This window comes from Mytilus galloprovincialis, chromosome 9 (assembly GCF_965363235.1).
Source record: "Mytilus galloprovincialis chromosome 9, xbMytGall1.hap1.1, whole genome shotgun sequence".
Classification (NCBI taxonomy): domain Eukaryota; kingdom Metazoa; phylum Mollusca; class Bivalvia; order Mytilida; family Mytilidae; genus Mytilus; species Mytilus galloprovincialis.
Genome location: NC_134846.1, coordinates 57,983,604 through 58,005,567, shown reverse-complemented (window position 1 = coordinate 58,005,567; position 21,964 = coordinate 57,983,604). Strand labels below are relative to the sequence as shown.

The 21,964-nt window shown below is 32.1% G+C and overlaps 1 protein-coding gene across 1 annotated transcript; it reads right to left on the bottom strand.

Annotated features, from left to right (window-relative positions):
* Positions 1-2,822: 2,822 nt before the first annotated feature.
* Positions 2,823-18,254, bottom strand: LOC143045411 (sodium-coupled monocarboxylate transporter 2-like). Its single transcript, XM_076217897.1, has 15 exons — positions 17,689-18,254; positions 16,199-16,264; positions 15,330-15,381; positions 14,086-14,153; positions 13,363-13,517; positions 11,047-11,187; positions 10,496-10,625; positions 9,476-9,564; positions 8,771-8,886; positions 7,873-7,940; positions 7,197-7,283; positions 5,638-5,870; positions 4,285-4,385; positions 3,652-3,770; positions 2,823-3,160 (listed from the first exon to the last, which is right to left on the bottom strand). The coding sequence occupies exons 1-15, from the start codon at positions 18,055-18,057 to the stop codon at positions 3,002-3,004; spliced, it is 1,953 nt and encodes a 650-aa protein (XP_076074012.1). The 5' UTR covers positions 18,058-18,254; the 3' UTR covers positions 2,823-3,001.
* Between the last annotated feature and the right edge of the window lie 3,710 nt (positions 18,255-21,964).

The window sequence follows — 21,964 nt, the reverse complement described above, 5'->3', positions numbered from 1 at the left end:
TAAAAGATACTGTGTTCTACTAAAGTATGTTAAATGAATTCGAACGGGATATAAATGAACTTAAGAATGCGTTAACATGTATTATCACTCGGATACTTCATTACACAGTCCGATAACTAAATGTGATACTAAGTACATGCAAAATATTTCATATTCGAATATTAAAGTGACAGTATATGAAAATTACTCCTGCCTCAAACGCTTCAAACAAATTAAGACACATATGTATAAATGATTGAGAACTGCAAGATCAAGAAGAGATCTAGACAACCAATCTTTCGACGAATTCAATTATCTGTGTATCCTCATGTCCAAACCATTTGACAGTTGTTTGTTTTTTGTTTGGCCCTTACAATAAGTCTGTTTTACATGTTAAATGAAGGAGGAAATAAACTCATCATAGATACCAGGACTAAATTTTGTATATACGCCAGACGCGCGTTTCGTCTACAAAAGACTCATCAGTGACGCTCGAATCCAAAAAAGTTTTAAAAAAGCCAAATAAGTACAAAGTTGAAGAGCATTGAAATCCAAAATTCCTTAAAGTGTTGCCAAATACAGCTAAGGTAATATATGCCTGAGGTAGAAAAGCCCTTATTATTTCAAAAAATTCAAAATTTTGTAAACAGTTAATTTATAAATATAACAATATCAATGATAATTCATGTCAGCACAAAACGTGCTGACTACTGGGCTTGTGATACCCTCGGGGAAATAAATCTCCACCAGCAGTGGCGCTTATTATAAACACTGATAACCTTCGAACGCAAATGGTTAACCAAAGCCAAATATATCGCATGATTCAACCAATGGACAAGGAATGAAAGAATTTCAGACGTGTGGAAACGGACAATGATGAAATTAGCAAATAGTAAGCAAAAATACCAAGATTATAATTTATTACCCAACGCCTTCTCATTAAAGCTGATAACCGAGACTATTGTTGATATAAAAAACAAATATGTGTAATTGACGATGATGGTCTGACGACAACGAAATTCAAATAACAAACACGAAAAATTCAGTGAAACAACATTCTAGCATCGCCTTCATGTGTGGGATCATCGCAATTTTCCAGCATCGTGTTTCTGCATAGTGGGTTTCTTTGTGTATTGTCTTATAGATGACTGTGTGTGTTGTATTTTCTCGTTCCCTGTTCTTGAATACCAAAATCGATGTCAATGATTTTTGTGTCCCATATGGCATTAGTAAACCATGCATGGTAAATACGTTGTTCAAACCTTTAAAATGTTATATTTCGACAAGATTTTTTATATCATTTATTTCTATAAAACGACAGAGATGAGCAATCGAAACAAAATTCGATAATATAGGGTTATTGCATGAATATTGGGGAATATTGTCCCGAGTAGAATGTTATATTGCACGAGCTTGCGAAGCAATCAATCTAATTTAAAACTGATCTCTCATCGCTCCCGTTTTCTGATATGTCGCGTGGCAGATCTAACGAAACCCGCTTTGAGGTCACATGTGAGTGAACTAGAAGTTATGAATTTATAATTATATGCAAATGAGTTGACGACCTATTAATAAGCCAATCAAGAAAGTTTATGAATTATTTTGACTGACGATTTCGTCGTAAATAAAATGAGTTGCATCCCTTTGCCTTACGATAAACTTGCAAGATCGTGGAAGACTCAATTTCATTGGTCGAAAAAGACACACCTACAAGGTCACTCACATGTGACCTCATAGCGGGTTTCGTTAGATCTCCCACGCGACATATCAGAAACAGGAGCGATGAGAGATCGGTTTTTAATTAGATTGCGAAGCAATATATATTCTACGAGGGACAATATTCCCAAATATTCATGCAATAACCATTATATTGTATAACAATATAATTTTTGAAAGTAAAAATTGGTTTAAACTAAGATTTTGCCGTTGATGACGTCATGAATTTTGAAGATTTATTGCACTAGTGCAATATTGGAATTTATTGCACGCTTACTTTTGGTTACTTTCTGTGGGAAATATTATATTGCTATGCAATAAGAGATATAGTTTGTATTTTTGTTCTGTTATATATATTTGTCATATCTATATGTGATGACCTATCCCAGATGACGTGCAATCATGTATACATGTTCTCTTTATTGTAGTGACAATGATAGAGGTGTCATGATAGCCAAAAAGATTTTTAGGGAAGACAAATTTCAGTGCTTATAATTTTATTAATTCACAAAAGTTCTAAACATATGTCACCTTTGAAATTTGAATTTTGGAAAGATCAAAAGATAAAACGTATCAAACAAATGGATAACAAATGTCATATTACTGATTTGGTACAGACATTTTCTAATGTAGAAAATGGTGAATTAAACCTGAATTCATAGCAACCTAAACCTCTCACTTGTATGACAGTCGCATAAAATTCCATTATATAGACGACTAACCTAAACTACATTATAAACAATCAAAGTTTCCTCTCTTAGACATGCAGTTATAACTCTTGGTTAAAGTATCGACTAAAATATCGCAAGAGTTTCCTTCATGTCTTCTGTCACCACACATTCCGTCAATTACGTATCAAATCAAAGCTTGTAGTTTATAAGTTTCGAAAATCAGCTTTCTACCAATCACAACATACAAACCCAAAAACGTAGCAACACGAACCCCACTTATTACCAGGTGTGATCTCATCGACAAGTGCTCGAGAATTGTAATAATCATATCAATTGGGAGAGATATAAGCAAACCGCTTGATAATATATTGCAACTTTCTCTCATTATATATTATTATATTCAACTATATATTTATTGAAGGCGTTGAACCTAACCATACAAATAACAAACTATGCTTATATACAAAATCATTTTTTATTTAGGTTTGTCCTATATGTACAAGTTAAAAAAAAAGATGATGACTGTTTATTTAGAAATGAATATTAATTTTAATAAAAGAAAGTTTCTTTTATTTACAATGAATGTTTGAATACTGTTCTGGTGGATTGTCTCTTTTCAAAATGTTGTCATTCTCTTACACAAATTTGACATCTCCTTTTTCTTTTTCATCCGGCTTTGGAATCATAATTTCCATTTCAGTGTCAATACCATTGACCAGCTGGTCTGTATTTCCAACGCTAGGATTCTTGTCCTTTAAAGGCATTTCAGATGGTGTTGGTTTGATGTCGTATTTCTGAAATAAAAAAAAATACCATGTCAGCAAAGAGTGATGCATAAAACAGTTCACTCATTTATTTGTAATGTTATTTTAGTAAATATATATTATAAAAATATGTATTGTTATAACAAGCTATGTCGATTTGATAAACAAAACATGTCCATCGCTCGACTCATCCTTTAACCATGTAATTTTGCGTGTGTAATTATTTTTCGGATTTATTGAAATAAATAATACTTTAACCAAATTTATACAAATAATGGTTCCAACAATACGGGAAGATCGTTAGAATCGTACATGTATACACCATTACACGTACCACATGATTACATGTACAGCTATAACCTGCCAAAAGTTTACTTTTTACCAACGAACCACTAACCGTGTTTTGAAAGAGAAAAAAAAAAAAAACATTTAAAAGTAAAAGTTCTACATAAATATATAAAAAAAAATATTATTCACTGAACTCTTTTTTTTTTTACAATCTTAAATAAAAAAAACTTTACCCCTTTATGATTGACTCCAAATCTGAGTGGTTTGAGTATTTTTTCTGGAAGATACGGAAAGATAACGTCAAAAACTGGACAAATCAATCTGGCATCTATGGTCTTTGGATCTTTTTTACCTGCAAGAAAAAGTCATTTTTTAATAAGCAAAGTTATAACCAAACAATATCACATCAACTCACAGGAACATGTATCTGAAGAATTCAAGCTTTGCCTTTTAATTTTTAATCTGAAATTTAAATCCGAATAATGTGGAATGTACTCCATAAATCGTACTGATGTCTTATCATTTGCTGAGATAAGTTAAAGATGTTCGCCTATACAGACAAATTAATGTCCGGATCTCATATAAACCATTTTCTGTATACATAAATAAAATACATTTACGGAGCACCTGAGAGCCCCCCCCCCCCTAGTTTTTGGTGGGGTTCGTGTTGCTTAGTCTTGAGTTTTCTATGTTGTGTCTTGTGTACTGTAGTTTGTCTGTTTGTCTTTTACTTTTTTGGCCAAGGTGTTGTCGGTTTATTTTCGATATATGAGTCTGACTGTCCATCTGGTAGCTTTCGCCCCTCTTTTTGGCTTCCATTATTACTCATAATTGTGTTGTTATATTAATTAAGTATAAAATATTACCAGTTATCATTGTTACAATCATCCCAACAAAAACAACAATTAACACGGCTGTAAAACTGTACCATACATACGACAGGGTGTACAACTTATCTACTGGGTTCCTGTGGTAATAGAAAATAATATATAAATGACCTATATGTATACAATTTGAGATATCCAGCATGGATTCAGAAATCATTCTTAGCATACATTTATAGATAAGGCATGTATTTTGCATATCTTTTATGAAACTGTCAAAGTGAGCTCTAACCATTTTAAATTTTGTGTAATAATATTAGTTATCTTGGTGTAATCAGGGGTGTACAGAATTTTACACCGTTGTTGAAAATTCATACACCCTGAGGCGCAGCCGAATGGGTGTATGAATTTTCAACAACGGTGTCAAATTTCGTACACCCCTGATTACACCAAGATAACGAATTTATTTCTTATGAACAATTCCTTTACTCATTTTGAAACCAGGATGTAAAATTGAAAAAAAGGTAATAAAAAATTTACAGCGTATCATTTTTTCAATGTCCATGTTGCTGCACATTGTCAAATACTTTTTACATAATTTTTGGAAAAATTGAGAAATTTTTGTGTTCTTTGAGTTTTCCGGGGGAAAAAAATTTGAAATATTTTTTAAAATTTTTTGAAATATTTTTTTTAATTTTTTAAAATTTTTGCTTATTAAATTTTTTAACATTTTGTTTTGATTATTTGTTTTTTTTTTTTTTTTTTTTTTGTTATCTTGGCAAAAAAAAAATCTGAAATTTTTGGCAAAATTTTATTTATCCCCGGGTGAACCAGGGTGGGGTGTTATTTACACCGGGGTAATTAACTAATCAGATTGCAGTATTTTTGCTGCATAAGAAATAACATAAATTATCAAATATGTGTACATTTCAAATGTAACACACTTTGTGTTTCTACAATTATTACAAGCACCGTGATTCGATAGAATATCGTTTACCACTGGTCGACAAGTAAGAATCACTTATCATTTATCTCTTTTATATAAGAAAAAGCAAATAACAAATATACCAGACTCCAACGATAACTCAAAACAGAAAGTCATTAATCAAATGGCAAAATCAAAACCTCAAACACATCAAACGAATGGAAAAAAACTGTCATGTTTCTGACTTGATGTAGAAAATGGTGGATTAAATATGTTTTTTCATATCTAGCTAAACCTCTCACTTGTATGATAGTCGCATAAAATTCAAAATGTTTTGCCACAATTGCATTTTTTTAAATCATTTTAATAACTACAGTATTTAAAATGGAAGATACACGAAGGTTTACCTACTTAATGTTTTGGATATTGATGTTTGTCAGATCGTGTAATCACTTCATGGATTTACTTACGAGTCATCTACAGGTGAATCTGCTATAGAAGTTGTCATATCTATTGTGGAGTTATACAACATCGAATAATTGGCATATTCTACATATGTGTCTGTTCCATTTGAAAATACTGTAAAGTTCGGACATCCTGCTAACGAGATCGGAGCTTTTCCCAAGTCTGGTTTGGTTACATAAGCTCCTATTCCTATCCAGAACATCATAATCAAACTGGTGGCAAGACCACTATAGGCCCCCTGTTAAGGTAAATATAGGTATCAATGATTGAATGAGATTTTAAATAAATTTGCAAACTTTAATATCGTATCTTAATGATGTAAGTGTCACTATTGTTGACAGGTGCACATTTTTTTTAAGCGACAGAATCCATTTAAAAAAACCATGTATTGTTTACACATCATACATATAATAAGTCAGTGGTCAAAGTTGTAATAACTGAGGATATTTGTCGTTCGTATTTTGTGGCCCGTAAACCTTGCGCTTTGATTCGTAGTTGCTGATCATTCTTAAAAAACAAATCATCAGATAAAATCGTTGATTTCTTTTCTAATATTTTTTTAAAACGAAAATAAAGATTTACTTTGATATGTGAAATATTAACATTTAATCATCATTGATATGTTCATAATTATAAATTAACTGTTATCAAAACTAGGAATTTTTGAAAAACTAAGGCTTTTCTACCTCAGGAACAGCTTTCCTTAGCTGTATTTGGAAAATATTTAGGAATTTATGGTCCTCAATGCTCTTCAACTTCGTTAATTATTTGGCCTTTTATAACACTTTTGATTCGAGCGTCACTGATGAGTCTTTTGTAGACGAAACGCGCGTCTGGCGTAAATATATAATTTTATTCCCGGTATCTATGATGAGTATATTCAAGAAATTTTGTGAAAAGTTATAATCTGCCACTATGATAATCATGACATAGAGATAACTCGACAGGATCATTTAGAATTGCGAATGCTGCTAACACAAACACTCATCAAAAATACCGGGATTAACCATTTCGTTTACGTTTTTCGTTAAGAACCATCAGTGTTTCATTTTTCAGGAATCGGAAGTTAAGGTGGCTACTAACTTCAAGATTCTTCTGTTTGTTATCAATGCTTTTCAATCCGAAATAGCAGTTTAAAGATTTCTGACTTCTTCAAATCACAGCATTGTTAAATAATAAGATACAGCCAGGATGAGAAGAAGAATTTTCCTCATATGTAATTGCGTTCAAAAACCAACGGTGGTAGCGATTATTCTAAACTGCTTATAACTAACTTAACATTTTAAACGATGTATGATGACCTTGGGTCAGATTTGCATCGTATTGTAAACCATTGAAATACACACATCCATTAAATTCTCCCTTTCTCAATTCAATGTAAAATAAGGTAATGTGGTATGATTGTCAATGATACATTATACAATTACCCAACAGAGATTAAAGATCAAGGATTTCAAACAACGGTTATATTACTATTATTGCGTGTGTCTGCATTTTTTATTAAGGTTGAATAAAGATGACATAACACAGATACATCTTATCTATTACAAACAAAAATACCAACCCATTTATTTGCCCAAGGGAATAGCATACCAAGGGTGAAGAGACCCAGCATGGGAGCTCCCAACATGCCGAATATAGCCAGAGCTGCCTGAAATTTGAAACAACATAAAATGTAATTTAGGCATGTTACCGTAAATTAATACAACACAAAATGTAATTTAGACATGTTAGCGTAAATGAATAAATAAAGTTTTGTTTGATAGATACATGTAATTATATGTATTTTAATTTAAAACCGGATGTATCATTGGATTTAACATTTGTTTGTATCCATGCCTAATACAGTAGTAAAAACAACAGATGAATCGAAGGTTGTTCCATTACACTGGTTTTTCGTCGTTTGCTGATGTTTATTAGTTTGAATCGAAATTTTCTATTTGACATATGTTTCTTGTCCTCACTTGCTTGTGTTTTGTTGTTGTTGTTTTGGGTAGGTTTTTTTTGGTTGAGATGATCTGATGCTGACGCTGTTTTAGGGTTGTTCATTGTTTGCATTGTTTTTTTTTCAATAATAGTGTGAAAAGCAAATTTACTTCACGCCAACAAATGCATCATTCCATTGGCAGGAGTTCATATGGTAATTCAACAATATAAAGTATATTTTTAGAATACATTTGTACCTTAACAAACTAAATACTCAAATAAATTTTTAATGGAGTCAGAATAAAATGACATACCTGTAGAATTCCTCCCAGTAAAGATGCTACGTATGTAAGACTTAAACAAATAATTCCAAACATGACAGCTAAAAAAGAAAATAACATGAGATTACAGTGTTCATATTAATGGTCCTCACCAGTAAAATAATATCGTGAATTCAAAAAAATATTGGTGTATAACGAATATACGCAGTCTGTCAGAAAGGGAAGAAGGCATGGACCTCATTAATTCGAATATTATATTCTCCCCAACTGCTCATTGTCATAATCTAAGCAATTGACAGTGATGGTATGTATACAGCATGTGCCTTGGCGAAAAATTATGAAACCTAATGATCACATTAACAACCATACTAAAACATAAAATCACAAGAACACTGAACTCCGAGGAAAATTCAAAACTGAAAGACCCTTATCGAAACGCAAAAATCAAAAGCTGGAACCCACCAAATGAATGGATAACAACTGTAATATCCCGGACTTGGTACAGTCGTTGTCTTATGTATAAAAGGGTGGCTTAAACCTTGTGACTAGTTCACTTGAATGACAGTCGCATTAAATTACATTCTATTGACAACGATGTGTGAACGAAACAAACAGACATAATAGGTAAAAATATATAGTATTTGAAACCTCAACTCTGTCATTTTATATAAACAAGATGAAGTCAAATTATTGGTCTGCAGTGGATTTTGTCACTTCATTGGCAAATATGTTAAATTTTTACAAGTTATATTAAAATATCGTGAAACCGTCATGAAAGACCATGCATATATGTAGATGCTGCTTAAATTCTAATAAAAAAATATTTGAGGAAAGTTTGGTCCATTATATTTTTTTCCTATTTCTGGAAGTTTACAAATTTTCAAAAAAAGTAATGTAACTCATTTTGTTCATATATCTAAATCAAACTAACCAAAGACTTTGGTGAGTAATGCTGCTCTCTGATCAGTTATGTCTGGAGCTATATATACTTTAACGACGTCTTGTAATAAAACAGCTGACAATGAGTTTAACCCAGAAGACAATGTGCTGAAATAAAATTAAAAAAAAAAACGCTATTGCTTCTATTGTACTCGATACATTGCTTCGAGGGCAAAGAAAATTCTGGAAGTAAGATTTTTTTAATGGTAATTACAAAAATACCGAACCCCAATGAAATTCAAAATGGAAAGTCCTTTAACAAGTGGGAAATTCTAAAGCTCGTATACATCAATCAAATGAAAAAAATGTCGAATTCCCGACTTTTTCTAGCTCACGTGTTCCAGTATGTTGCGCGCGGAAAAAATAACCGTTGGAACAGAAATGGACTAAAATAATACTAGATATAAACGATCAAGACCTCTTCAATTTGTGTTCAATATAAAAAAATAAGGAGATGAGGTATGATTGCAAAGATACAACTAGCCAGAAAAGTTCAAATAAAGTGGATGTAAGCAATTATATGCAACTATGTTAATTTTAATATTGAAATAGGAAAAAAAAACAGATTCAAAATAGAAAGTGTCTAAATTAATAAATTACGTGTAAATTTACTCTAAATTGTCCACCAAATTACTGCTAAAATTAATACGTTTCATGGTCAAATGCAATTTATTCTAATGGTTTGTATTTGGTGTACCTTAAACTTCCGCTGAAAATGGAGGCAACAAACAATCCAGGAACACCAGGAACATGGCCCATAATATCCATCACAAACAGAGGGTAAAGCTGAAAAACAAACGTTTTTATTGTAATAATTTGATTGTTTATACAATAGTCGTCTGATAGAAACAATGGGCAACTGTTCGAATATGAAGCCATGAGTTTATTTAATTCCAAGTATTTACTGATATATGATCCTTTGCCGTTTTTTTTAAAGTAGCACCGTTCCAATCATTTATGTTTATTTTTACAGTTTTCTTATAGTTGGAATGTAATTAATGCCAAAATACTATAATATGCATTGCATATTGCAGCATTTCAGTTGTTTGAATATCACTGGCGTACGAGCTTGGAGGCAAAGAGGATAACTGCCCTACTTCTTTTTTGGAAAATAAAAAAATATTGAAATAAATAAAATATAATAGGGTTAACGATATACTAGCATATTAAACTATAGAAAAGTTTAGGTTTTTTTTGCTTGTCACTTTCAATGGTTTGTCCCCTCTCCAACCTTTTTATTCTACACTGCTACGCCACTGAATATGTATTGGCAATAGATTATAAACGTCCAGTGGAAGATATATTGAATTTTACAAAATGTCTTGCTTCGTACTAGACCAAAGGGCTGAGTTAACGTTTCATGACTTAATCACAAGGTAACAATCGTATAGTAACGTGTCGGTCTACCTGTAGACATTGTTCTGACACCGAAACATCAAGATGGTCCTCTTACTAATTGTTCTGTGCAATTCCCATGAACAGCAGCGTACGTGTATATCATTTTTTTTTTTTTTTTATGTAAAGGTTTTGTTTACCCAGTCAGTATTCGAACAATCTCGTGAACTCTTGGCGAGCACGGTACCCGAAGTCATCAAAATGTTCAATTGCAACTGAGGCTACTACTATAGTAGTCTCAGATTGTACTTAGAAAGCGCTTGTTCGAGACTTAATCCAGATAGCACATGATCATTATCAAAATATCAAGAGGACAACCAACCTGATCTGACGCCATAATGAGGCCATATGTCACTGGGTCACAGTGTCTGTAAAATGCATATAGCACAATGCCAACCAAACAACACAAATATAGAATAATACACAGGCCTGGAAAATTCAACCATAGTGCTCTGAAAATTACAATAAAACATGCATTAACAAATCATTAAAAAGATATTATTTATCAATTGAATAGTTAACATAGTTGCAATACATATAAAGACATTTTAAATTATTCATCACAGTGCTTTTTCATCTTTAAAAAAAATACATTTGGTTTAAAGTTAATGTCAACGGTATAGCATTTGACAGTATAATTTGTACGACTAAAAACTATTAATTAATTTCAATTTGGCGCATGTAAATCCTTCAAAATTGGAATATTTTGATAACCAATAATTTAAGAAATTGATTGATTTATTATTTTTTGGTTATATCACGTCGGTAACTATATTTTAACCAATATGTTTGTGAACCTCTTTCGTCAATTAATCGCGTACCAATACTATAATACTATAATAATATTTTTTTAGCTTAAGTCCCTATACTTACATTTTAGCATCCCTTAATGATTTACATGTAAGAGCCCGTTGGACTTGTGCTTGATTAGTACCATAGACTGATACCCATAGAAATGATCCACCAATAACTAAAGCCCAGGCACTATGACGGACTGATGGATCTACTCTAAAACTGAAATGAATGTTTGGAATTAGTTCATGTGTTTTATAAAAAGTAAAATAACAAAAATACCGAACTCCAGGAAAGATTCAAAACGTAAAGTCTCTATAAATTAAATGACAAAATCAAAAGCTCAAACACATCAAACGAATGGATAACAACTGTCATATTACTGACTTGAAACAGGCATTCTTATGTAGAAAATGGTGGATTCAACCTGGTTTCGTAGCTAATCAAATCTCTCACTGTACGACAGTCGCATACAATTCCATTATATTTAAAACGATATGTGAACAAAACAAAACGACATAATAGGTAAAAATGTCAAAAATAGGGATACAGCAGTCAGCATTGTGTTTTAATCTTATCACTACAAAAACAAACAAATATGTCAACCAAGAAACACAAAAAGGCATATATACAGAAAAGCACATCAGCAAAAAAAAAAGACAAGAATACAAAAAATCACCAGATCACAACAATACAATGATGAGAAGTATAAGTACCGAACCACGTCAAATGGACATTCATTTACCAAAAATAGACAAAACAGTAAACGTATAACGCTGCTAATGAGAAATGTCATGTTCTTGCAAAACATGAAACATTCACTAGTACATATATGAAACAAAGTCCGAGACTTACACAGAGCAGACCACAGAAACACTGGTAATGTTTGAAAAAAAACATATAATAAAAGTTTATAGTATAATAGTTCCTGTTAACATTTTTTTAGGAAAAAAGTCCCTTAAAATTTTTAAATATATTGTTTTTAAATCGTGTAACGAATATTTCTGTAGTTGCCTACTTGTTGTAGCTATCAATTTGCTCAGAAAATGGGTATGGTGCAGTTATAAATTCGGTAAATAATCAAAGATTAAATGAACACATACCAAAAGTATTCTAACATGAAATAAAAAATTGTATAATTTACAACTGAATTGTTTTCTTTCAGAACAAGGAGTGTTCCTTCTAAAATTGTGGACATTTCACAAATAAATCTATAGACATTGTGACAGATACTGAGATGACATAAATTTTAGACATATATAACGTCCTTATAGTTTTGTTACACTACATTTAAAACTGACATCGGACTAAAAAAACAAGTGGATTATGTAACCATGAACACTTTACTAGCAATTTTTGTCGTCAAGACTTACTTTACTTTAACTTAAAAGTTGGGTGCAGGATGAGATGATTAATTTTATCATATGTTGGAGATCTGAATTGATTTGTTATTTCCTGTTACCATAGTAGATCATAGTATACGTCGAATATCTCTGAATAAAAACACGTAAAACCCAATAAGATTTGAAACAGAAAGTAAAGGAATAATATAGTTTCCAATAAATGGTCATATCTTAAGTCTTACATATAACAGAAATATCTTCTTTTTTCAAATAAGAACATGTAATATTTATCCCAGATTTATGCAGTTTACTATTTATATATCTTGTCTGTTTAAGACTTCTTGCCCCCAAAGTGTTCACTGTAATACTCTCTATTATTTTTCAGATCAGATTTGGTTGTACATTTTAAGGTACACAGGGTTGGTCCTACTAAGATTAGAAATGGAGCCCTGTTTTGATTGTATTTTTTATTTCATTTTTAATTCTTGCATTTTTTATTTATATTTAACAGTCAAACGTGTATAGAATGAAATTCAAAACAGTGTGGCTGTGGCCATTGATTGACACATTAAATTCATCCATTGACTGGGACAATTTACGTGAATGTTTGTCTGTAACGACCACTGTTCACGACGTACCTACGATAGACATTTAAACTGTGGGGTCACCAAAGGTTTCTTAACGCCTTTAATTATAAAATAATTCGAAAAATTAATCAGGAATAACCTTTATGTTTTGATTTATATAATTGTTATAAATCAAAACATCGTGTTATTTCTGATTAATTTTTCGAATTACTTTATTAAGGTGTTGAGAACCTTTGGTGACCCCATAGTTTAAGTGTCTTTAAAAAGTACATAGTGAGCAGTGATCGTTACATACAAACGTTCACCTAAATTGTCCCAGTCAATGGATGAATTTAATGTGTCAATCAATGGCCACAGCCACACTGTTTTGAATTTCATTCTATCATATAATATAAATGAATTATAAATTACAATACTTATATATATATATGTATTTAAATTCTGGACAGATCTTTTAAGAAACCTACTCTGTAAACCATACTCTCTCATTATCAGCTGCTATTTCCCATGCTTTAGCAAATCCTCCAACTTCTATAGAGCCTTGTATCAGTGTAGCTAACACACCAGTTATCATCATCACAACTTGAAAAGAATCCGTCCATAACACTGCTTTCATTCCACCCTTCAAATATATGTAACAAGTTCAAATTACATCTTACGACTGTAGAATGTATGCCCAGGATTGTGACCTTTTAGTAAATGTGGGTATAACTTGGACATTACTATATATGGATTTTAAAAAAAACATTAAAAATGCACCAGAGTCCGTGGCATACAATTTGTTCAAACACTCTTATTTTATCCTCTGAAATCAAATTATGACTAAGAATTGTCGAATTATGATTGAGACTGCTATTGTTTAAATTCCGGCACTCACACTTAGAGGATAAGCATAAAGTTTACCCATACTAAACATGTTAATATAAGATGGAGAAAGATTTTAACAATATCGTCACTTCATGCAAATTTTGTCTTTAAAAATCAAGTCTACTTTGGTATGTGCTTGAATTGTAATATTTATTGTTTATGCAGGATTGTTAAAGCTTGTACGAAGTATTGGTTTATTTAAAAAAAAACTACTGTAGCAATGAGTTATTCCCTAGTTTGGTCACTGTTAACATTTTTGTTTTTTACTAATGTAGACTTTATTTTTGAATATTAAGTTCTTTATTTGTTAAACATTTTCTTACCAGTGCAGTATAAATCATGCAGACAATACCAACCGAAGCAACAGCACCCCACAATGATAAACCAGTCACTGCAAAAATAAATAAATATGTGGAACTAAAATTTAATTATTACACCAAGGATTTTTATAGTAAGACTATATAAATCCTGTTTACAAGTATGTTTCATAAGAATTCGTATTTTTGATTGGCTAACAACAATAGATAGGCATTTCAAATTAGATTTTTCCCAAATAAAATGCAACAAAATGACAGAATGTACTTTCCGTGATTCTTAGAAAAATCAAAACAATAAAAGAACAGACTGCCAGTGTCCCCTGCATAGCACATATTTTTCTACACATCACAACGCTAACAAGACCGGACGGACGCCCGATATTTCTCTGTCATATAACATGTATATTCAAAAATCGTATAAATGATCACATGCTTCTTTTTGTAATTTGATAGGGTTGTTACAGTATTTATCGTGTGTACAGTTTGCTTCGGTCAACTCTTTTTGCATCCCAATAAAAAACAAAAAGGGGCTTTCCATTCTTAAATCAAAATTGATTTTTCTGAATATGCATTATATATGTATTACTTGCTGACAAAATTGTGTAAATAATGTGCACTAGTCATTGTGAAATTGGTGTCATTGAAAAACTGAATTGCTACAATTCAGGCAATAATTTTATAATCATAAAATAAATATTTTATTCTGAGAAATCGAGTTCGTAAGTTTATTTAAATGTAAATTATGGTCAATTCTAGATTATGAAATATCCGAATTTATTTTTTAACTTTATACCATGAACATCAATAAATATTAATCGTTTTTGCACTCTTAATTATTATAACCAAATTAAGTAACCTTGTTCACAGTCTAAACAAGCAGGTAGTTGCTCTAGACTAGTATTTAATCATTTAGATGAAATTGCTTTTAGTTTATATTGAAATCATATCCTTCTGGAACCCCCATCAGTATGTTATTAGTTTTCGAATTACTTGTCATAACCAGATGGCCTTCTGCTAGGTCATTCAACCTACGAAACGGATGAAGCCCTGAACACGTTACAAAACAACAACCAAAGTACTGAAGTACTGAACATCGGATGCCCACAAGATCTTGTGGATGGGACATCTGCATTGTACATTTATCCATTTGGCAATTCCAATAATCATGTGAAAATGATAGAACTAATGGGAATATTGCTTTTTCAAAGCAAAAATAAATTCCTAACGGATTTACGATAACCAAAACCTACCTGCATTTAATGCTAACGATGGTCCATACAAAACAATAGACATGTAGATCATCTACAAAAAAACAAAACAAAAGAATACATCATGTGCATGAAATATATGTTAACTTTTATCTACGATTGAACGTTGTAAGATAACTTTTTAAAGATGGTGTAATTGTTGGGAAACAAGAGGAGAGTGAAGTAACTAATCAGCCGTGCTTTTAACCCTGTTACAAAGTGGGGGAACATCACTATCAACATGATCAACAATGATTTTTACCCGTTTCTTATCTTTACAGTTCCTATAATCTGAAGAAGAAACCTCATCTTATAACATTATAAAGAGATTTTAAAAACAATGAAAACAACACTTACAAATAAAATGGTGCATACGAAGCTATTATCGGGATAAAAGTCTAACGTGAATTGTATTGTAAAAGTCTGTAAAGTACTACATCTTTAGCATGCTTAGTGTGAGCAAAGAGTCGTATCCAGTTTTTAGTAGGGTTCGTGTTGCTTAGTCTTTACTTTTCTATGTTGTGTGTTGTGTACTATTATTTGTCTGTTCGTCGTTGTCTGTTTTAGCCATGGCGTTGTCAGTTTATTTTCTAACGGTTGTGTGTTGTGTACTATTATTTGTCTGTTCGTCGTTGTCTGTTTTAGCCATGGCGTTGTCAGTTTATTTTAGCCATGGCGTTGTCAGTCTATTTTAGCCATGGCGTTGTCAGTTTATTTTAGCCATGGCGTTGTCAGTTTATTTTAGCCATGGCGTTGTCAGTTTATTTTCGATATATGAGTATCTCTTGTATCTTTCGCCCCTCGTTTATATCATATATATGTAAACTGAATTTTAAAATTATTGTTGATGACATCTAAATTCATATACCCACCATTTGTAGTGAGAATATACACATGCCTGCTGTTCTGACACCTTTGCTGAACCGATGTTCCAAATACTACAAGAAAATAACATTTGTTTAGTAAGTGAATAAATGGGTTATTTAGAATAATCTTGCATTCAGTAAAAGAAGTTGAGCAGATAATGAAATAGGAAATGAACTTTGATTTTATTATCAGTACTATAGCTACATGTATATGATGTAGCAACTAAAAAGCAAAGTAGCATTAGGTATTATGACGAGTTCAAGGACAAAATGATATGTCTAACTTTTGAAATCTTCACACGGCATCTTGAATCAGTGTTATTTCACCTCCTGAACAGCCAGGCAAAGGGATATCGGGCATTGACTGGGAATATGAACGGCAATAGCTTCTGTGAATTACATTATAATGGAGTGTCTCCGTTCGACATTGATTACACTTTGATCTTTGGTTTTGTTCACAGGGTATATACCATGTCAGGAAACGTATCAAACTGCAGGATATACGCCAGTATTTTTTACTCCAGTATATTATCATGTTATAGTTCGTCGGCGTTTCAGAGATTTAAAGCTGCTGATTATGTCATTTCAAAGCATAATCTGCGGGATACCTACGCAAACTGTTAATTAAGAAACGGTAATTTCTTTTATCGACGTCAATAATTTAGTACATGTTATTTACGTATATGTAATTGATAGTTATGACCTCTCTATTTTATTTTTTACATAACATATACAACTTTAAAAATAATTTATAAACATATTTATGTATAAATTATTTGTAATGTTTGTAAACTTTTATTACGCAATGTCATATTTATTACATATGAGCTTTATCTAATATCTGATATTTGATATAAATCCCGGTTTTAGCTTGTTGAAAATATGCTATCAACAGGTACATGTATATATAGACTCTCGAGGGTAGACTTTGTTAAAGTCACCGGTTAAAAACTTTGTCAATGAAAACCCTGCAGTGTTATTGAATAAATCCAACTAAATTTAAATAAAATAGAATGAGATTGTATTCCATAATTTTCTTATTATAAAAAAATCCACCAAAAACGTTAAAGATCAAGAAAACACTGAATGATAACGGGAATGTGAGTATGTTTATGCAAGGAACAGGGGCGGATGCAGGAATTTTCGAAAGGGGGGGTGCTAAGGGGTGCTAACCCAGGGCAAAGGGGGGGGGTGCAAAACATATGTCCCGATACAAATGCATTGATCGGCAAAAATAAAGGGGGGGTGCGCACCCCCGGAACCCCCCCCCCCCCCCCCTGGATCCGCCACTGAGGAATTTTATATTTAGATTTAGGCAACACTCGCACCCGCAAAGTGGAAAGGGATTAATATTATAAGTTGAAAAATTTGTTTCCCAATCCACTATAAATAAATATGTTTAAACTAAATCGATTGTGATTTTAATGACTACAGTATTAGTATCAGATTTATGAAAAATGAGCGGGAAATAATAGCGTGTGTAAAAGAATACTAACCTCATATACACTGGTGACCCCGAGGTTATAGAAGACGGGAAGATAGATATGTGCTGCCATGAACATAACAAAGAAATAAGAGATTCCTATGTACCAGTACATGGTGGTAAAGTTATACATTTCTGCTGGAGTACCGAGCAATGTTATAGCCGACATGAAACTTGCCAAAAGTGACATTGACACAGGTATAAAATGCATTTTCCCTCCTGCAAGCAGCACTTCTTTTGTACTATGTTTGGTTCTTCCTCTATATCCGAAGAATATTCCGATAAGTAAAGAAACAACCAGAGTTCCAATGAAAAATACATAATCCAAAACATGAAATGTGTTTTTCCTGCCTGTTACAAAACTGTAAGATTTATCCTCCATTGTTGAATAGTATTTTTAACGCAAAAATCTAACTAACTTGTTGCACTCTGCGTAATCAGAGCGCAAAACAACCTCTCGGTACAAACTTGAAAACAACGCTGAAGTGTTTACTCAACACATAAAATTATGTGTGTTACATTGATAAACAGTTTAAATGTGTACTTCCTCACAATTCTTAAGATAGTATTGTCGATAATGAATCTCCGCGACAAGAGTTTATTATTATACTACATTATTTATAATACACCGTAACATCCAGGTGGTCATCCCTGGTCTTGTAAATGTCAACAGTATTATGAATCGCTGTAATATCTGACCTCGAGGGCTCTTGTGGGGCAAGCATACGGACATAACATATCTGTAAAACAGATAAGTTTCATGGTTTAACTATAAAAGACCAACTTTGTTTCAAATCGGGTTTCAAATCTAGTCATTACATATTTATCCTTAATTTTAACAGATAAATTCTTTGCCTTTTTAAGTTAATATAGAAACTGCACATTGATAATGCAACTCATCAGTTAAATTTTCTTTTAATCATTTGTCACTTTTTTCAGATGGGTTTAACAAATGAGTTTTTCGAATGCACATATTTATTTCTAACTTTGGTAGCTCTCAATTTTCGCTTAAAACTAATAAGATAAAAATCAGATATTTTTATACTATTTAGGGGCAGTGAAAAGCAAGTAAAATACAGTAATTTATGTAATGGAGTTGACAGATGGTTTTGACACTCATATATAACTGTATTATCACTTTAATGTATTAATATAACACAAGCCACAGCCATAGTCAGGGACATGGCCATACACATATACATGGTTTTAATAAAGGCAGATTACAGTAACATATAATAACCGCCAAATTTTCTCCAAATTTTCATCATAATACTATCTTAAAAATGTTCTGGGTTCAAAACATTTGACAAAAATGAGTTTGTTGACAAATACTGATAGTAAAGAAGGCTTTAAGTACATGTAACTGCTTATAAAATACAATTAATGCATTAGTAGCTGATCTTTTTTTTTTGGAAGGGGGGGGGGAGCATGTTTTCCTGTTAACAATTAATCCTTCCCGCATGCGCACATAAATTTTCACATTTTCCACGAGCAAAGGTAACTACAGTGAAATAACCTTTTTTAAACGGACAAAACATGCATAATCATCTGAATTTGAAAATTTTAAAAATAGAGCATAAAAAGTTTCATAGAACAACTTCGATGAGGAATGATGTTTGAGTTTCAGATTTTAGGAGATTGATTTACTGTTGTTTGCTTAAAGTACAGTGGCAAATATCAAATCAAGAAAGAGAAAGATAAAATTGAGAATGGAAATGGAGAATGTGTCAAAGAGCCAACAACTCGAGACCAAAGAGTAAACAACAAGCAAAGGCCACCAGTGGGTCTTCAACGCAGCGAGAAAATCTCGCACCAAGGTTACGTTTCAAAAGTTCAACAGAAATGTAACCTTTCAAAAGGGCATCTAATGCTCCCTCAAAGACATTTCAATGGATTTTTTAATCGAATTCAATTTTTCTATTCCAAAAAAACGTGTCAGTGTATTTATGCATCCCGAATTAACAGAATGAGCGCACCGAATGTACGACTGCTACTGTCGGATTCTAACTTGAATATCAGATTACCGAAATATTCTCTTGAAATCAGTCTAAATAAGTCCCAGGTTGTAAGTTTGCTGCTCCGTGGACAGATTGATGCAGGGAGGGGACAAAAACGCGCCAAATGGTTAAGCTCATCCAAATTGCGTGTTTGCTTTATATTATATATGCAATTGTCAAAAGAAGAGGTGGCTGTTCGGTTGTGACGTGTAAGATGGATCGAATTTATTTGTTGCATTTCTAGAAAACCTAAATATGTTAAATACTTCAATTATAGCGTTTAAAAAATAATACAAAAAGGCGCTGAACATTGATTGATGTAGAAACCCAAAATACCGTGAAAAAAATCAGTGATAAGAGATAGCGAGCTCACTTAAAAGATATGATAAATATTATCCCAGATACATTATCAATATCATATCTTATACTGTTTGTTTTACTCAATATAAGTTATATAACATATATTATTAGGCTCCTTCCTTCCATTTTCTGTTTTTGTTTCCGTTTATTTCTATTAATTATCAGACAGTGAAACTGGTTTAGGTTTTTTTTGTAAATCACCCACCATTCACTTTAAAATAAGTATAATTTCCCGAATGTCGAAGATCATTATTGCGTATTATGAATACGACAGTAACAAAAACATATCAACACTACAAAATCCTTGATACACTTATGAACACTTATACATATTGGCGGATATCTCATCAATTCGGACAATTAACTGATGTAAAAAAAAAATATCGAATCAAATACTAGTAAACATATTTTCAAAATTTCCCCCGGATAAACAGCATGCATGTAGATGCACTGCATCGAGGAGTGCCCACTATTATAACGTATATGTACGGCGTATTTTCATGTATGAGCTGCGTGAACTAGTTCAATGACCCAAAAATGATGATATCTGCATTTAAAAGAATGAATTAAGGCTCAACATGAAATCAGTATAGATAACACAAACGTTAAGTTAATGATTAAAACAGTAGTTATCCATATGTATCGCTATTCATAAACACTTGTTATTTTTGACTTATTATACTTAAAAACTTTGTCCCAATGGTTGTTGAATATCAACACAATGATCCCCCCTAACCTGTTTTACACTAAACAAATCCGTGAACAAGCATAAACGTAGGTTAATTAAAAAGGTTTTTTGCTTATATAGTCTATACCATGCCTGGAATATTTTAGATTTGTATTATAGCAAACAAACTTTCAGATAAACGTTTTAAGGGCTGTTTATTATTGGCAGAGCAATATGTTTATGCTATTGGTTTGATTGATTGATTGTCGGTTGCTTAACGTCCAGTGTTTTAAGGAAAATCTTGTAAAATATCCAAGATAGAACGTCTCTGTTTTTAACTTAATGTTTTTCTTTAATTATTCTTTGCTCAACTTAGGTGAACCAATGATACCAGAATAAAATGATTTATAAATTCACTGAATGGTACGGTCTTTAATGGACTGTTTAGAGAAGGGTTTATTAGAGTGTCTCTAAAATCAAATCTGGTGAAAATTTTGTGTTGCCAAATGATCAAATCTCAACTTTACCAATACTGAAGCAAGGACGTACAACCAGAGCTTATTTCCTAATGCTGGTAGTTTTAAACTTTGATTGGCTTTCTTGCTTTGTCTGTATTAATGTTTGCTCAAGCATTGTAATTAAGATTGACCTCTGAAAACAATATAAATGAACTTCGCCTACTTCAGTATATTGTTTGCAGATGTCAATCTTAATTGCAATGCTTGAGCAAACATTAATACAAACAAAAACTAGACAAGCTCTTTCTCTACATGCATTAGGAAATTGACTCTTGTACACGTCCTTGACTGAAGTTAACGAATAAGTGATAGTGTATGTATAGGTTCTGTGGGCAGATGGTCTACCAGGAAAACTAGAAAGAAATCTAGAAAAAGAGGGTGTTGGGTATGATCGGCAATTTGGGTCTTAAAACAGGGTTCAGACATGAAAAATTGTGCAGAACAGTCTGTGGAGAAAGGAATGTTTGGTATGTTCGTTTTTGTTTTACTGTTTTAAAACACAATAGATTAAGTATGCAATAAACACAAAATTAGGTTCTATGAAGACAGATGATAGAGATTGTTATCCTCATTCTTAAAATACAATTGATTACCTGTAAATGTAACTGTTTCAAATATCTCATAACTCTAACCTCTTTTATGGAAGACAAGGAAGTCTCAATAAAGGTTGGATAAATTAGTAAATTAATAAACAAATGAAAGAACTTTCAGTCAAAGTAAGTTTACCCAATAACAGTTGAGAGCCTA